Here is a 17,658-nt window from a genome sequence, read left to right on the forward strand (position 1 = left end):
AGTATGGAAAGCCAGAATGATTTTAATCTCATTGATTTAGATTTAGTGTCACATTGCCAGACACTGGGTTTTTTTTTTGTTTTTTTTGTTTTTTTTTGAGACAGAGTCTCAGTCTGTCACCCAGGCTGGAGTGCAGCGGGGCAGTCTCTGCCCACTGCAAGCTCCACCTCCCAGGTTCACACCGTTCTCCTGCCTCAGCCTCCTGAGTAGCTGGGACTACAGGTGCCCGCCACCATGCCTGGCTACTTTTTTTGTATTTTTAGTAGAGACGGGGTTTCACCCCGTTAGCCAAGATGGTCTCGATCTCCTGACCTCGTGATCTGCCCACCTTGGCCTTCCAAAGCGCTGAGATTACAGGCGTGAGCAACCGTGCCCAGCTGACACTGGGTATTTTAATGGGAATGTAACATCAAGATCTTTACAAAACTCCTTCCAGAAATCCTAGAATTTTTTGAAATTCTTTTGAATTTCAGTTCTCCTTTTGCAGATTAATACTTTCAAAATGGACATTGGCTTGAGAATAATCAGAATAACTAAAATATGGAGGAAAATATTAGTGAAGAATAAAAATAATATATTTATTTTGTCTAGAGAAACATGAAGAGGGACATTGACATTAAATATATATTTTTAAAATATGAAAGTATGTGTCTGGCAATAGCAAGTATTTGCATTTAAGAATTTTTTTTTAAGTTGGAGAATGACTATGAGAATTCTTCCATTTTCATTAACTCTCCCAACCTCCTCCACAGTCTGAAATCCTTTCTTGGTCTTCTGTACTTTAATCCACACATCAGAAACATAAGCAATATTTTTAATCACTGTAGTTTCAGAAACAAAGTCAATTGGAGAGAACCCAAGGTATTATTGCTGTCTGCAGGTTGTAGGATTATTTTAGGGTTAGCAAGGAATCTCTTGGGCGGGCCAGTGATAATAAGGAGATGAAGCTGAGGCCAGCTGGCATGGGGAGCCTATCAAGCTGGCTCATGGGGTGGGTGTTCATAGCTTAGGAAGCAGACACAGACAGTGGGTCATCATGTCTCCTGTCAAGGTCTTTAGAGAATTTGTGAGCCAAGCCTGAGTGACTCCACAGGTGACTCTGGATGAATCACAGTCCTGCTTTTAAATTGAGATATGGCAATTCTGTATAAATTAAATGGCACACAGTTATTAATTTGATATTATATGTAAGTCAATGTTACAACGCTATGAAGAATTCCTCTACTTAAAAGCCTTAATGTATGGTTGGAGAAGCAGGAAAAAATATTAAGATACTAATTCAAGGCATACGACTGTATTAGTCCATTCTCACACTGCTTTAAAAAAAACTATCTGAAACTGGGTAATTTATGAAGAAAAAGGTTTAATTGACTCACAGTTCCACAGGCTGTACAGAAAGCATGCTTTGGGAGGCCTCAGGAAGCTTATAATCATGACGGAAGGGTAAAGGGGAAGCAAGCACCTTCTTTACATGGTGGAGGGAAAGAGAGTGAAGGGGGAGTGCTGCACACTTTTCAACAACTAGATCTTGGGAGAACTCCCCTGCTATCACAAGAACAGCAAGGGGGAAATCCGCCTCTATAATCCAATCACCTGCCATCAGGTCCCTCCCCCAACACTGGGAATTATAATTTGACATGAGATTTAGGTTGGGACACAGAGCCAAACCATTTCAACAACCAATACCATTTGCTCTGTGAGGGGTAGAATTGGAGTGATTAAGAGAGATAAGAGAGAGCTTGAGCTATGTTTGGGTGGATTGGCAGGACACACTTTGGGCAGACGGGAAGGTGTGAGCAAAGGATAAAGGCAGAAGTGTTTGTAGCATTGAGGGAACCATTGGTAGGTGAAAGTGTCAGGGATAGAGGATTTGACCAGAATGTTGTGGTGCTGAGGTTGGAGGTACAACACTGGAATCTAGAGAAGTTGGCCTGGAATGGCAGGCACATGGTGTGCCTATGCCTCAAATTATCCAGCAGTTTTCACACATTTTGGTCTTAGAATCTATTCATATTTATTGTATAAGAGATTAAAACTGAGAAATTTTAAAGTCATTTATTTTAAAGTGACAACAATATACTCATTATGTGTAAATGTAACATGTTATTTTTAAAAGACATATTTTCTAAAACGAACAGTTTTATGAGAATGGCATTGGTTTTATTTTAATTTTTGAAAATCTTTAATGGCTGGTTTAATACATGGTATGTATATTCTACTTTTTATTTATGTATTTAATTAATTTTTTAAAGAGACAGCATTTTGCTCATTTGCCAGGCTGTAATGTAGTGCTGCAGTCATAGCTTACTGCGACCTTGAATGCATGAGTTCAAGCCATATTCCTGCCTCAGCCTCCTGAATAGCTAGGACTACAGGCATGCTCCATCATGCCCACATAACTAAAAACTTTTTTTGTGTGTGTAAAAATGGAGTTTTTTTATGTTGCCCAGGCTGGTCTTGAGCTCCTGACTTCAAGAAATCCTCCCTCCTCAAAGTGCTGGAATTACAGGCGTGAGACACTGTGCTCAACTGATTCTCTTAATTAACTTTTTTTCCAGCTTTATTAAGGCTTGATTGACAAATGAACATTACATATATTTAAGATATACAATGTGACAGTTTGATATACATATAGTGATATGTATTTCCTCAATTGAGCTAATTAACCCATCCATTACCTCACATATTTACCTTTTTTTAAAGGAAAACACTTAAGATCTAGTCTCTTAGCAGATTTCAAGTACACGGTACATTATTGTTAACTGTAGTTATTATGCTGTAGATTAGGTCCACAGAAATTACCCATCTTATAACTGAAAGTTGGTACTCTTTAATCAAAATGCCCTACTTCTCCCAACCCCTGGCCCCTGGCAAGCACAATTCTACAATTTGCTTTTGTGAACTTGACTTTTTCAGTTTCCACATATAGGTGAGATCAGGCAGTACTTGTCTGAGTCTGGGTTCTCATGTCTGCATCTGAATTCAGTCTACTGCAGTATTATCAGTCATTTAGCCTCTGCTAAGTCCTATACACTCATGAAAGAATGAGAGTGAAGTAGAAAAACAGCATTATTATGAAAACAGCATTATGCTCATATTATTATGAAAATAGTTTTGACCTCTGAAATCCTCTAAAAGGGTTTCAGTGTCTCTTAGATCCCTGGATCACACTCAACAGTAGTGAGATAGAGAAATCCTTGAAGGCTTTTCAACGGCAAATGATGATCAAAGACATGTTTTACAACTCCTCATAGCTTTAGTGTATAGAATATGCTGGACGAAGTAACTTGCAACTGCCTGGGCAAGAGTTGAAGAGGGCCCTTAGCTGGGGTGAGAAATTAGGAATGAAGATTCTTGTGGGAAAGATAAATTAGAAATGAAAATCCTTGTGGGAAAGAGAAGTTAGAAATGAAGATTCAACAGCACTTGATGTCTGTTCAAATGTGGGGAGCAAAAGTTATTATACCTTGGCAATTGGGAGGATAATGGTGTTAAATTAGGAAAAGACACAGAAGATGTCTGTAGTGGGAAATGTGATGAACTTGTTTATAGGTGTCTAGTTTGAGATAATAGAGAAGCATGTGTAGATGATTAGTAGAGATGTGGAACTAGAATCAGGAAGAAATTGGGAGTTAAAGGTTTGGATTTTGGAGACATCCATGCGTGGGGATAGTTGAACGCACAAGTGTTAAAATGTACAAAGTAAATTATATTGATTGCAACGACTGGAGGATTTAGCACAAATATAGGAGTCAGTATTTGGAATTTTTCCCTTAGGTGTCTGACTATTGCTTTCTTTATCAGACATTTAACATATAGGCAGTGTTAACCTTCAGTCACCTCAACTACTGACCAGGAATCATAGGTTATTTATGTCTAACTTTTAATTTAGTATTATTTTTAATTTACAAGTTATAATTGTATTACATATATTAAGTGTAGTATGTTTTGATAAATGTATACAATGTGGAATATTAAATCAAGCTAATTAACATATCCATCACTTAACATTTTTGTGATGATACAGTTGAAATGTACTGTTAGTTATTTTGAAATGTACTATACATTATTATTGATTATAGTCACCCTGGTGTGCAGCTCTCAAAAATTCCTCCTGTCTAGCCAAAACTTTGTACCTTTTGACCACCAACTTCCCATTCTTTTGCTCTTCCCTACCCTGGTGACTATTGTTGTACTCTTTGCTATGAATTCAACTTTTAAAAGATTACACAACTAGTGAGATCATGCAGTATTTGTCTTTCTGTGCCTAACTTATTTACTTGGCATAACGTCTTCCAGATTCAGCCATGTTGTCTCAAATGACAGAATTTTGTTCTTTTAAAGTTGAATAGTATTCCATCATGTATATATACCACATTTTCTTTATCCATTCATCTGTTCATAGATATATAGGTTGAGTTCACATTTTGACTATTGTGAATAGTGCCGTAATGAACATGGGAGTGCAGATATCCCTTTGACATATTGATTTCAATTTCTTTTGACATATTCCCAGACAGAAGCGGGTATTGCTAGATCATTCTGTTTCATTGTTGGGGGAACCTCCATACCATTTTCCATGACATCTTACTAGTTTGCATTTCTACCAGCAGTGCATGTGCAAGGATTTCCTTTTCTCCTCTTCTTCAACACTTATTTTTTATAAGATTTATTCTAATAGGTGTGAGGTGATAGCTTATTTTCGTTTTAATTTTTATTTTCCTAATGATTAGTGATCAGCATTATTTTCATGAACCTGTTGGCCATATATAAGACATCTTTTGAGAAGTGTCTTTTCAGACACTAGCCAATTTTTTTTAATTTTAATTTTTATTTTTTTGAGACAGAGTTGGTCTGTCGCCCAGGCTAGAGTGCAGGGGTGCAATCTCAGCTGACTGCAGCCTCTGCCTCCCAGGTTCAAGTGATTCTCCTGCCTCAGCCTCCCAAGTAGCTGGGATTACAGGCACCCGCCACCATGCCCGGCTAATTTCACCATCTTGGCATAGCTGGTCTCAAACTCCTGACCTCATGATCCACCCGCCTCAGCCTCCCAAAATGCTGGGATTACAGGCATGAGCCCCCAGGCCCTGCCTAGCATATTCTTTAATTGGGTTGTTTCCTTGCTATTGAGTTATATTAACCATTTATTAGATAGCTGTATGATTTTAAAATGTTTTTTCCCATTCTTTGGGTTGTTCCTTCATTTTGTGAATTGTTTCCTTTGCTGTACAGAAGCTTTTTAGTTTGATGCAAACCCATTTGTCTATTTTTGCTTTTGTTGCCTGAACTTCTGGAGTCAATCAAAAAAATCCTTGCCCAGATTAATGTCATGAAGATACTCTCCCTGTTTTCATTGAGTAGTTTATAGCTTAACGTCTTTAATTTATTTTGAGTTGATTTATGTATTTGGTGTGAAATATGGATCTAATTTCATTCTTCCACATGTGGATATCCAGTTTTCTCAACACCATTTATTGAATAGACACTCTTTCTTCATTGTGTGTTCTTGGCACCTTTGTCAAAAATCAATTGGTTGTAAATGTGTGAATTAATATCTGGGCTTTTTATCCTATCCCATTTGATCAGTCAGTCTGTTTTTATGCCAGTACCATGATGTTTTGATCATAATTGCTTTATATTTTGAAGTCAGGTAGTGTGATGCATCCAGCCTTGTTCTTTTTGTTTGAGATTGTTTTGGCTATTCAGAGTCTTTTGTGGTTTCATAAGAATTTAACGATTTTCTTTTATTTCTGTGAAAATAGAAAAAATGATACTGGAATTTTGATAAGGACTGCATTGAATCTGTAGATCACTTTGGTTAGCATGGACATTTTAACAACATTCATTCAGTTCATGAATGTGGGATATCTTTTTATTTATTTGTGTTTTTTTCTATTTCTTTCATCGGTGTTGTACAGTTTTCAGTATACAAGTCTTTCATTTTCTTAGTTAAATTTACTGCAAAATATTTTATCTTATTTTTTATTGCTGTTGTAAACAGGATTGTTTTCTTAACTTTTTTGGATAGCTAGTTATTAGTGTATAGAAATGCTACAGATTTTTGTATGTTGATTTTGTATCCTGCAACTTTACTGACTTCAGTTATCAGTTCTAAGAGTTTGTTTTAATGCAAGCTTTGGGGTTTTCAAATATAATACATGTTGTCAGCAAACAGAGACAATTTAATTTCTTCCATTCCTGTTTAGGTATGTCTTATTTCTTTCTCTCGCTTAGTTGCTTTGGCTGGAACTTTCAGAACTATGTTAAAAGGAAGTGACAATAGTGGGCATCTTTATCTTGGCCAGGATCTTGGAGAAAATCTTTTTCAACTTTTCACCATTGTGGATAATGTTGATTACTTGTTTGTTATATGTGACTTTCATTGTGTTGAAGTACATTTCCTCTATACTTATTATTTTGACAACTTTTATCATGAAAGGATGTTGATTTTTTTCAAATGCTTATTCTGCATCGATTTAGATGATTATTTGGTTTTTATTCTTCACTTTCTTAGTGTGGTGAATCACGCTTACTGATCTGCATATATTGAACTATCCATAAAGTCCAAGATTAAATCCCACTTGATCATGGTGAATGATTCTTTTATTACATTGTTGAATTTAATTTGCTGTTGCTTTAGTAGGGATTTTTGCATCTATGTTCATCAGAGATATTGGCCTGTAATTATTTTTCTTACAGTGTCTTTGGCCTTTATATGAGGATAATGCTGGCCTTGTAAAATGAATTTGGAACTATCCTCTGTTCTTCAGTTTTTTGGAATAATTTAAGAAGGATTGGTACTTGTTCTTTAAATGTTTGGTAGAATTCAGCCATGAAGGTATCAGGTTCTGGGACTTTCTTTGATATGAGTCTTTTTATGACTGATTTAATTGCCTTATTCATTATTGATCTGCTTAGGTTTTCTGTCTCTTCATGATTCAGTCTTAGTAGGTGCTATGTGTCTAGACATTTATTCATTTTTTCAAGGTTATCCAATTTTTGGCACATAACTGTGGTAGTTTCTCTTGATCTTTGGATTTCAGTATTTCTGTGGTATCTGTTGTAATGTCTCCACTTTTATTTCTGATTTTGTTTGAATCTTCACTTTTTTTCTTAGTTGATGTAGCTAAGGGTTTGTCAGCCTCTTCTTTTCAAAAAAACAATTCTTAGTTTTATTTTTTTTCTTTTGTTTTTCTAGTCTGTCTTTTATTTATTTTTGCTCTTTGTTATTTGCTTCCTTCTGTTAACTTTGGGCTTAGTTTGTTCTTTTTCTATTTCCTTTAGTTGTAATATTAGACCGTTTATTTGAGATTTTATTTCTTTTTCAATACAGGTGTTTATTGCTATAAATTTTCCGTTTTGGACTGTTTTTGCTGCATACCATACATTTTAGTATATTATTTTTATTTTTGTCTTAAGTTATCTTTTTATTTCTTCTGCAAGTCATTTGTTGTTTAGAGTATATTTAATTTCTATGTATTTGTGAATTTCCCAAGATTTCTTCTGTTATTGATTTCTAGCTTAATGCCCTTGTGATCAGAAAACATACTTGCTATGCTTTCAGTACTCTTAAATTTGTTAAGACTTGTTTTGTGGCCTAACATACAGTCTATCCTGAAACATGTTCTGTTTTCTTGAGAAGAAAGTATATTCTATTGCTGTTGGATAGAAGATTTTGTATATGTCTGTTAGGTCTATTTGGTCTACAGTATAATTTAAGTCCAGTGTTTTCTTATTGATGTGCTGTCTAGATAGTCAGTTTATTGTTGAAAGTAGGGTCCTGGGGTCCCCTATTATTATCGTATTGCAGTCTATATCTCCCTTCAGATCATTTAATAATTGCTTTATTATTCAGGTGCTCCAATGTTGGGTGTATATATATTTATAATTGTTATATCTTCTTGATGAATTTACCCTTTTGTTATTATATAATGGTCTTCTTTGTCCCTTTTTATAGTTTTTTACTTAAAGTCTATTTTACCTGATATAAGGATAGCTACTCTTCTCTTATGACTTAAATTTGCAAGGAATACCTTTTTCGATTCCTTCGTTTTCATTTTATAAATGTCGTTATTGGTAAATAGTCTCTTGTAGGCAGCATATGGTTGGATCTTTTTTTTTTTTTTAAATACATTCAGCCATTCTGTGTCTTTTGATGAATTTAATCCATTTCATTCAGGATAATTATTAATAGGAACAGACTTGCTACTGCCCTTTCATTATTTGTTTTCTGTTTGTTTTGTAGATCTTTTGTTTCTTTCTTCTCTTACTGTTTTCCTTTGGGGCTTGATGGTTTCCTCTGCTGGTCTGCTATGAATCCTTTCTTTTTATAGTTTTTGCTTCCACTGTAGTTTTCTGCTTTGTGGTTACCACGAGGCTTACATAAAACGTCTTGTACTCAAAAACAGCTATTTAAATTTGATGAAAACTTCATAGCAAACAAAAACTGTATTTTTGTGTTATCTCCCCTAAAACTTTTTGATTTTGATCTCAGAATGTTTTTTGTAATTTGTATTTCTTAACAATTTATTATAGCTACAGTTATTTTTAATAGTTTTGTCTTTTAAACCTCATATTAGAGATAAATTTGCTTTATATAATCACCTTACATTATTAGAATATCCTGAACATGACTATATTACTTATACCATTCAGTTTTTTTTAAATTTTCACATGTTTTATGTTATTAGTTATCAGACTTTAATTTAAGCTTAAAGAACTCCCGTTAGCAATTCTATAGAGCAGGCCTAGTGGTGACAAACTCTCTAAGCCGTCGTCTGGGAAAAATTTATTTCTTTCTTGTTTCTGAAGGACAGCTTTCCTGAGTAAAGTATTCTTGGTGGAAGTTTTTTTCCCTTCCTTCATTACTTTGAGTTTATTATTCTACTCTCTCGTGGTCTGCAGGGTTTCTGCTGAGACTTCTGCTAATTAGCCATATTGAGACTCCTTTGAATGTGATTATATTTTCTATCTCTTGCTACTTTCAGTATTCTTTCTTTGCATTTGATTTTTGTCTTGGTGAACTCTTCATTGAGTTGAATTTGATTGGAGAACTTTGAGCTTCCAATTTCTAGATAGTGTTATCTTTCCCTAGATTTAGGATTTTTCAGCCATTATTTTTAAAAATAATGATTCTTGGTATTTTTTCTTTCTCTTCTTTGGGAGCTCCTGTTATGTACTGTTTAGTTCTCTTGATAATGTCACATAATTCCTATAGGCCTTCTCTATTCTTTTTCATTCTTTTTTATTTTTGCTGCTTTGACTGGAGAACTTCAAGTATCCTATCTTTTAATTCACTGATTTTCTTTCTTCTGCTTGGTCAAGTCTGCTGTTGAAATTTTCTACTGAATTTTTAGAAAGTCATTATATTCCTTATCTCTAGTGTTCCTGATTTTATTGTTTCTTTTTATTTGTTGATCAGATTTCTTATTTTGTTCATGAATTGTTTTCCAAATTGCATTTACTTTTTGGTCCATATTTTCTTATAGTTCCCTGAATTTCTTTAAGAGAATTATTCTGAATTTTTTAATCATTCATTTTATAGATCTCCATTTTTTCAAGATTCATTATTGGAACTTTATTAATTTCTTTTGGTGGTGTCATATTTCCCTGATTTTAAAAAAATCCTTGTGTTGGCATCTGCACATGTGAGGAAACAGCCACCCTTTTCAGGCTTTTCTAGTGTTCTGTGGTGGTGATAGAACTTCACTATTTAGTCTAGCTTGGGATTCTGGTTGGGTTAGTTGGTAGTGACCCCAGACAAGTAGACTTTGTTATCATGTTTTGTACTTGGGCTGGGCTGTTACCTGTAACCTGGGATCAAATGGAAATGCTGGCTGTGCTCTGAGATCCAGTGAGATCTCTGGTTGGGGTCTTCAGTAAGGCAGAGCTGTTGCCTGGGCTTAGTAATTGCCTCTGATCAGACAGTGTTGTGGATTGTCTTCCCTGGCTGGCTAGTACTGTGGTTTGGGATCTGTATCTGGGCAGGGCCACCTACTTGGCTGGGAGACTGGGCGAGGTGTCTAGATTGCTATTTAACTACTCGGGGTAGGCAGAACCACAGACTATGCTGCATAGATATGCATGGACATGGGCTTGCCTCCCATACTAGTGTATCCTTAAGCAGAGCACTGAGGTTTGGTTCAGTAGCTGTTTAGCTACTGGAGTTGAGCAGGGTCAGATGCTCTCCTCAGAAGACATTCACATACATGCACTTGACTCCTGGCCTGGTAAGGGCTTAAGGAGAACCCCAGGATTTGGTTGGATTGATGCTCACTAGCTAAGTCTGGGCAGGACTAGATTCAAATAATCACTGACCTGCTTTTAACTTCTAGCTTGGAGTGAAGTTAAGGAAAGTACTGGGGCTTGGCTAAGTCACAGCTCTGCAGCTGGGTCTGAGTAGGGTCAGATGTTCTCTTTGGATAATCAGTAGGTCTGGGAAGGGCCAGAGGGTCCCTTCATGGATAATGCTGACCTGCCCTTGCTTCTTGGCCTGGAAGTGGCTGTGAAGGAGATCACCAGGGCTTGACTAGGTCACAGCTCTATAGCTGCATCTAGGTGGTGTCAGATGCTCCCTCTGTGAATGATCACAAATGTACCCCTGCCTTCTGGCCTGAGAAAGGACTTAAGAGTACACTAGAGCTTGGTTGGGTTGCAGCTCAATCACCAGGCTTGGGTGGAGCTAGATGTTCACTCAGCAGATAATTATGAACATGCTGCTATCTCCTGGCCTGGGGAAGTTTTAAGGAGAGCACGAAGGCTGAGTGTGGAAGCTGGCCAGGGATTTGGGCCTGGGAGGCCTGTCAACTGTGCCTCATGTAGAGCAACGCTGTTGGGTATCCTTTCTGGTAGTGTGCCTCCACTGGCCACAAGGCAGAGCCACTGCCAAGATCTGCATGTCCGTCACTGTGAGCCCTACCCCTGTTCGTTGTTTCTAAATGACCTCAGGTGGTCTAGCCATGTTGATACTGCCAGTGTTTCCAGTGGGGCAAGACAAGGGAGTGTTACTTGTGAATGGGCCCAGAATGTTGGGGAAGTTGAATGTCTGCCTCCAACTCAACTCTCTCTTCCCTCTGTAAAAACCCACAGTTCCTGGGGAATCTCTTGTGTGCCAGACTGTGCTGGCTTGGGGGAGGGGCAACATAATCAAAGAGAAACTGTTCCTCTTACACTTCAAGTGTAGCTGTTCTTTGTGGTCCAAGGGGTTGTTTCATCCTCACTCCCATGTTCTGGGATATTCATCAAGGCATTCTTGTCTCTGAATAGCTGCAAATTGGATTTCTGTAGAAAACAGTAGAGCCAGAGAATTCCTATTTCACCTTCTTGGTGATGTCATTCTATTTACCTCTCACTTTCTATAGATTGTTTCTCACATTGTACTTTGTTTCCATGTTTTCTACTCCTTCCTCCTCATCCCTGTGGAATGCCCATACCACATTCTCCCAGTCTCCAGCCACCTCCTACCTGAACTATTACATCACTTCCTGGCCTCCACACTATCTTTACTTTGCCATTAGAGTCCTCTGCCTGTCTCTGTTCTGCTCATTCTTTCCTTAAATAACTTCTCTTTACATTGCCAACACTTTGGCTAGTCATAAATCTGTTATTATCCTAAGATATACAACTTGAGTGACTTATCATCCATTCAACAAGTGATTTGTTGAGTAAATTATGTGTCTTTCATCATATATTTGTTTAGTTTTTATCTACTTGTCCTTTAATTTTTTGCCTTTATTATGTTTGCTTTTCTTATTCCTCAAGTATTCAAGTGGACTAACTATGTCTCCTTGAGTCACTTATTATTATTCAAAATAGTTGCCTAATGAATGTTTTTAAGGATGATGAGTGCTGGCTGAAAGGACCATTAAATAAAGTTATAGAATTCTCTTTAAAGATTTAAAAAATATATAATAGGCATACTTTCTAAAAGAATTTGCGAAAAATTCTGCCAGAGGCTTGTTAAAGAACCCATTGTGAGGTCTCTTTCTTTCTTTTGTTTCTGTGACTTGAGGCTGTAGAAGTATGAAAAGATTGTAGGTAATTATTTAGAATGGCTTATTATAGATCTCCTGAAAGCTGAAATTATGCATTAAATAATGTTCAAGGGCTTTCTTATTTTGAATGTGTCAAATATTTTATTAAAAGTATTAGATTGGAGCCATAACTATGAGGATCACATATTTATTCTGGTTAATGACTTGACGGATTACTGGGTGGTGACTGAATGCTTTAAATGGAAGAAGAAGAATGAATATGACAAAGACCATGAGAACATATAAACTTATCTTCCCTCTCACCCTTTTCTCCTCTAGTAGTTAATTTTAAGTGCCAATTATGTGCCAAGCCCATTGGTAGACTCTGGGGAAACAAGGGTAAGCAAAACTACATATAAACCCTGCCCTGAAGAAGTTTCGTATGTAGCAGGGAAGAGAAATATTATATATAATCATACATATAAGTTTCTAGTTATAAATGGATAACTGCTATGAAAGACTACAATACTTTCATACTACAAAATGAGAAGACTTGCCATGGTCTAAGAGATGCCCAGAAACCTAACTTAAGGAAGAATCATTTAATTGAGAATTATATGTTGAATAGAAGTTGAAGAGGTAGAGTTAATGATGGAGCAGGCTCTAGACAAAGGGAACAGCATGTGCAGAGAGGTCAGGCGGTGGTGGTGAGCATGTGCTTTTAGGTAAGAACTAAAAAGGGACAAATGTGGCCAAAATACAGACAGTAAGGGAACAGTGATACTGGGCTTAACTGAAGATGTAATCAGATAGGGACTTAAAGGATTATGGTCTTTAACCTAAGAGTATTAGGATGCCTTTCTTGAGGAGTGGATGGGAAGGTGGAGATAGAGAGATGGGCAGAGAGAAAGAGAGTTTGTGTGTGTGTGTATGTGTGTGCGCATGGGTGTGCATGCATGTGTGGCTGCCATGGAAGAAAAACTTAAATGTTAGAAGAGAAGATGTCTGAGAAAGAGCTGGAGGCTCATTCTTTAGAGATGTTGAATGATGAAGCTTGGAAAGTGGTAGGTGATGCGGGTTAGAGGAGATTGATTCAGATGGTGTCTCACAAGTAGAACCACGGGGTTGGTGATAGATTAGATATGGAGGTAGGCAAAAAAGAGGATGTCAAAGATGAGCCCTAATTTTGGCATTTGGTGGGTGAATGGTAGTGCTGTAACTACCGTGGTGGTGATTGCCTGGGAGAGGACCAGGCTTTTAGGGGCACAGAAAATGAGTTTGGTTGGAATATGTTAAGTTTGCCATTCACATGCAGAGTAAGCACTACTGATTATAGAGCTTACAGGAGGGTCTTGGTTTGCTCATATACATTGGAAATCCAAAGTACAGAAGGTCATTTTACTGCAGGCAGAGATTATCTTGGTTGATACTATTGAATCAGCTCATTTTAAACTTGAGGGATGTTGAGATCCCCCTGAATTCATTTTTTTACTGAGTGTCTCCGGTCTCATAAAACTTTATGAAAATTATATGGCCATTTAAAGTGCAAGTTTATTGATAACCCTTTTTTTTTTTTGGCTATGTTAACTTTTTATGCAACATTTGCTAAAGTGTGATAATACTTAAATCCATTACTATAAAAAAGCATGATCAATAGTTCTTGATATGTAAGAGTAAGGATATGGGGTTTCCCATTGTAACCAATGGGCTGAAATTGTAGAAGAGGCTCATGCTTTCTTATTCTTGGTGCTATTTTAATATCTAATCAATCTTATTTGATATCTTTATGTTCCAATGTGGTTATCTGAGTACTGGAATTTGTTCATGTTTTTCTATGATTTCTCATTTTTTCTCCCAGTTTTATTTAAGTCTGAAAATTAGTTAGTATTGTATATAACATAGTAAGCCCCTTTCCTTCTAAACTTGTGTAGATATAAATATGTCCTTTCAGCTATTTTTTACTTCTTTTTTAGGCACAACCCTATTAACTGATATGTATATAGGGACAAGATCTCACCCTGTTGCCTAGGGTAGAGTGCGTAGCATGATCATGGTTCATTGCAACTTTGACCTCCTGGGCTCAAACGATCCTGCCACCTCAGCTTCCCAGGCAGCTGGGACCACAGGTGCTTGCCACCATGCCTGGCTAATTTTTTTTATTTTTTGTAGAGACAGGCTCCCAGTATGTTGCCGGGTCTCGAACTCCTGGGCTCAAGCAATTTTGCTGCTTTGGCCTCCCAAAATGCTGGGATTACGGATGTGAGCCACTGTACCCAACCTTGCTTTGAACTATCAAAAGTATGGTTTCCTGGTAACATTTCAAAAACATTGGAAGAATATACTTTAAGAGTCATAAATTTGTTCATATCCTTTGGCCTAATTAATTAACTTGAAGAATTTATCAAGTGAAGATAATTAACATGAAGAATTCTGTTTCTACTTAATATTTAATAATTATACAATAACAAATATCAAATGTAGGGAAATTATTAAATATATTTTGATCAAATATGTGTATTATTTATGCACTGAAATTATAGACTTGAAAACTATGTAGAAACATAGAATACTATAATAGTATAGACATGGTTTAATATTGTTAATTAAGAGTTTTTTGTATTTATACTGTTTATAATTGTCAATTATGAATTCATATGAATGGTAACTAGAAAGGAAAATGAAATATTTCATGATGGGATTATAAGTATGTTTCACTTTTTAAAATATCCTACTGTGCTATCTAATGAATATTAAGATGAATATAAAGGAGTTTAAAATTAGTTTGAGTTTTAGCAGCTAGTAATTTCTTTTTTATTAAATGGGTATAGATACCTCATCAAGCTGGCTTGGTCATCCCAAAGCACTTAAAAAATTATTATTTACATCCAGTTATTTCAGAAATTAAAGCATATTTAGTTACCTCAGGAATCACAATGGAACTTTGAGACTTTGGAAGATTTTGCTTTGGAACCGATGCAGGGAGTGTGGGAGGTGACGGTTTACATCTTAAGTTGTCTTTTCTTTCCTTTCTGCAGCCCACATACTTCTTATTGGCCAAGATATGTCTGCTCTTTACTGCTGGAATTCAGAGCTTAATCAGTTCTCTTTTGTTCTGGAAGTACCTTCTGCTTATGATGTGGCTTCTGTTACAGTAAAGTCCCTTAATTCAAGCAAGAATTTAATAGCTCTAGTGGGAGCTCATTCACATATATATGAGCTAGCCTACATTTCCAGCCATTCTGACTTTATTCCTAGGTAGGTTCAACATTTTATGCTAAGTATATTTATGCTCACCGTAATTTTATATGACAGTTCATTTCCAAGACTTTATTTAGTGACTGAAAAATATACAAAATATAAGTTATTTTTCAGCCTGAAATTTGGTTATTATCCATATTTCTAATATCTATTCTACCAAGTTAATCAGTATTACATGAATATTTTGGATTAAAATTTTATTTATGAAAGTGATTCTTCCAAACCTTTAATATCAATTAATGTAATGGTAACTTTATGAGTACTCTACTATGTATATATCTTAAATTTGTTGTAGTTAACTTATTTTGTGTATGCTTCTTATGGTAGTTCAGGTGAACTGATATTTGAACCGGGTGACAGAGAAGCTACAATAGCAGTAAATATCCTTGATGATACAGTTCCAGAAAAAGAAGAATCCTTCAAAGTTCAACTTAAAAATCCCAAAGGAGGAGCAGAGATTGGTATTAATGATTCTGTAACAATAACCATTCTGTCTAATGATGATGCCTATGGAATTGTTGCATTCGCTCAGGTAATGATACTGAAGACCCCACACTTACAATGCAAATGTTTGATTTATTGTATTTGTGTATTAGCTATTATTAGCACTCAGCAAGTCATAGTTTGAGTATCATCAGCCTCTCTCCCTTCCCTTTCCCCTGCCTCCCTTTTATGCTGCATTCTAGGGTGAATTCTACTGACAAAAATTCTGAATTTTGCAATTTACAGTCTTACACACTGGACTCTGAGTCAACTTGTCCTAATCTTTTTGCTATTTTCAGATTCCTTTTATAGGATTGACTTTGAAATGTTACAGGTTGATCTTGGTCTAAAAGTTTGACTCTGCTGTTAGTTCTGTTACCAGAGAGAAAGGATGACATAGATTCTAAATACAATATATACTGTGTGATATACACATCACGTACAAATATATTACTGTCATATTATGCATTTGTTACTTCTGTGGAGAGGGGAAGAGAATGAGAGGTGGGGTAGGGGGAGGGTGGAGGAGAGAGAGAGTGTTGTAATTATATGTACGTTGGACATGTAGATGTCTTTTCCTGAGGAAAGAGAACCATGCAAATCCTAAGTCAATCCTGTGCCCAGACTTCATATTTCTTTATCAGCAAGCAAAAGGACATCTCTTATTTACGTCATTTAGTCCTTTTGACAAAGTGAATTCTTACTTCTGAATTCGAGTTATAACTGCAGCTATCATGTATCTTTCTCTGAAATATTTTTCATATAAGGAAAACCTAACCCAAATTTGCCTACACACCAAGAGTATGTCCTAAAAGAAGGTGAGCTTCGGGGTTAGTTGGATACTCTACCATGTCATTATGGCTTAGATTGTTTCCATCTCTCTACTTTGCCATCAGAAAATTGACTTTCATTTGGTTGTTTGAAAGCTGATGTTATTGTTAAGGTTACTATATTCCTGTTTATGTTCATTTGGGGAGAGAGAGATATTTTATGAGATTCTCAAAGTAAGGAAGACATTTCCCAAAAGACTCTAGAAAATGGCTTATGTCTCATTGTCCAGAACTGGGTAACAAGCCCACTCACTCATTCATTCATTGAATCATGCAGCAGTCATTTAACAAATGCCTGTTATGTACCAGATACTGTTTCAGATGCTAAATCATGATAGAAAATAAAAACAGCAAAATTCTTTATTTTCATGGTCCTTAAATTCTAGAGAGAGCAAGGGGAGAAAGACAGTAAACACAGACATAAGAAAATATGTGCTATATTTGATGGTGATGAATGTACTATGAAGAAACGTTAGGCAGGCAAGGCAGATGGAGAATGCAAGGGAGGGAGTGGAGGTTGCATGTGGGGAAATCTAAAATAAGATGATCAGTAAGGGCTGTTTGGAGGAAATGATAGAAGGACAAAGACTGGTGGGGGATGAGGGTGTGAGCTATGTAATATCTGGGTAGGAACATTTAAAGCAGAAGGACCCATCAGCAAGAGCAAAGGCCCTGCAGTGCAGCCCTGCCCATCTGGAGCAACAAGGAGGCCACTGTGGCTGATGTCTGCATGTGATAGGGGATGAGGTTCAACAGGTGCAGGGCCAGGGCTCTGTGTCAGGAATTCCCAGGACCACCCACAGTTTCGATGAGCCACTAAGAGGACTCACAGGACCTAGCATTTAGTCATACCCATGGCTATGATTTATTACAGCAAAGAATGCAAAATAAAATCATTGAAGGGAAAAAGCTCATGGGGTAAAGTCCAGAGGAAGCCAGGGCAAGCTTCTAAGATTTTCCCTCCCAATCCCACCCATTGACACAGGACACGCTTACTTCCCCTTTAGTTGTCACAACATGGATAAAATGTTGCCAACCAGGGAGGCATACTAGGGACTCAGTGCCCAGGGTTTTAACTGGGCTCAGATCATGATCATGCAGGTACCCTCTGCCTG

The 17,658-nt window shown here is 36.7% G+C and overlaps 1 protein-coding gene across 1 annotated transcript in view; it reads left to right on the forward strand.

Annotated features, from left to right (window-relative positions):
* The window catches only part of ADGRV1 (adhesion G protein-coupled receptor V1), a 596,733-nt gene that overhangs the window by 153,763 nt on the left and 425,312 nt on the right, over positions 1-17,658 (forward strand). Inside the window, exons 51-52 of the mRNA XM_011978020.1 lie at positions 15,008-15,227; positions 15,558-15,762. Coding sequence (XP_011833410.1) covers positions 15,008-15,227; positions 15,558-15,762 — 425 coding nt within the window. The remainder of the gene's footprint in view (positions 1-15,007; positions 15,228-15,557; positions 15,763-17,658) is intronic.

Source organism: Mandrillus leucophaeus, unplaced genomic scaffold (genome assembly GCF_000951045.1).
Source record: "Mandrillus leucophaeus isolate KB7577 unplaced genomic scaffold, Mleu.le_1.0 Scaffold187, whole genome shotgun sequence".
NCBI lineage: Eukaryota > Metazoa > Chordata > Mammalia > Primates > Cercopithecidae > Mandrillus > Mandrillus leucophaeus.